Here is an 890-nt window from a genome sequence, read left to right as displayed (position 1 = left end):
TGGGACTGAACCCGGAACCATGTGGTTGGGAAGCAAGCTTCTTATGTCAAACCACTAAGTGACAGGGACATAAACACACCAACACCGGTTTGTGGCAAGGGTCAGACACAAATACACACATATGTATCTAAATATATATATATATATATATATATATATACAACAGGTTTCATTCAGTTTCTGTTTACCAAATCCATTCACAAGGCTTTGGTCAGTCCAAGGCAATAAAAGAAGACACTTGCCAAAGGTGCCATGCAGTGGGACTGAACCCAGAACCATGTGGTTGGGAAGCAAGCTTCTTATCACACAGCCACACCTACACCTATGAATTGAATAAAAAAAATTAAAATATTTCATGCATTATAGAAGCATAACCAGTTTATTGCAGATAAATTTTAATAGCAAAATCTCATATGGACCCTTAACACTGATTGTACAAACTTTGCCTATCCACTCTCAATGAAATAAATGCAGATATTCGCTGAGGATATCAGCTTAAACAACAGTAAATCTTTCTCCCTTAAAAACAGGTGGCTTTGTGCCTATGTAAGAAGACAAGTCATACAAGCTCTCTGACCTTTTTCCGTTTGATGATATTAAATTTCTTGTCGTCGTCATCGTCATCATCATCATCATCACTGTTAATGTGGTTTTCATTCTCCAATATCTCAAGGGAACCTGTGAGAGAAAAAAATGGAAGAAATAATAATAATAATCCTTTCTGTAACAGGAACAAGGCCTGCAATTTTGGGGAAGGGAGTTGCTTTATTTAATTAGCCCCCAGTGTTCGACTGGTACTTATTTCCTCAACCACGAAAGTCCATCTCACATTCTATTGGTCTCTTTTGCTGAACCGCTAAGTTACGAGGACGTAAACACACTAGCATCGG

The 890-nt window shown here is 38.1% G+C and overlaps 1 protein-coding gene across 1 annotated transcript in view; it reads right to left on the bottom strand.

The window, feature by feature from the left end:
- Positions 1 to 890, bottom strand: part of LOC106872772 (protein PFC0760c) — a 12,528-nt gene that overhangs the window by 2,018 nt on the left and 9,620 nt on the right. Inside the window, exon 5 of the mRNA XM_014919872.2 lies at positions 578 to 678. Within this exon, the coding sequence (XP_014775358.1) occupies positions 578 to 678 (101 nt within the window). The remainder of the gene's footprint in view (positions 1 to 577; positions 679 to 890) is intronic.

The sequence above is a fragment of the Octopus bimaculoides genome, chromosome 11, assembly GCF_001194135.2.
Source record: "Octopus bimaculoides isolate UCB-OBI-ISO-001 chromosome 11, ASM119413v2, whole genome shotgun sequence".
In the NCBI taxonomy this organism is placed as follows: Eukaryota; Metazoa; Mollusca; class Cephalopoda; order Octopoda; family Octopodidae; genus Octopus; species Octopus bimaculoides.
This window is presented reverse-complemented; position numbering and strand designations above follow the sequence as displayed.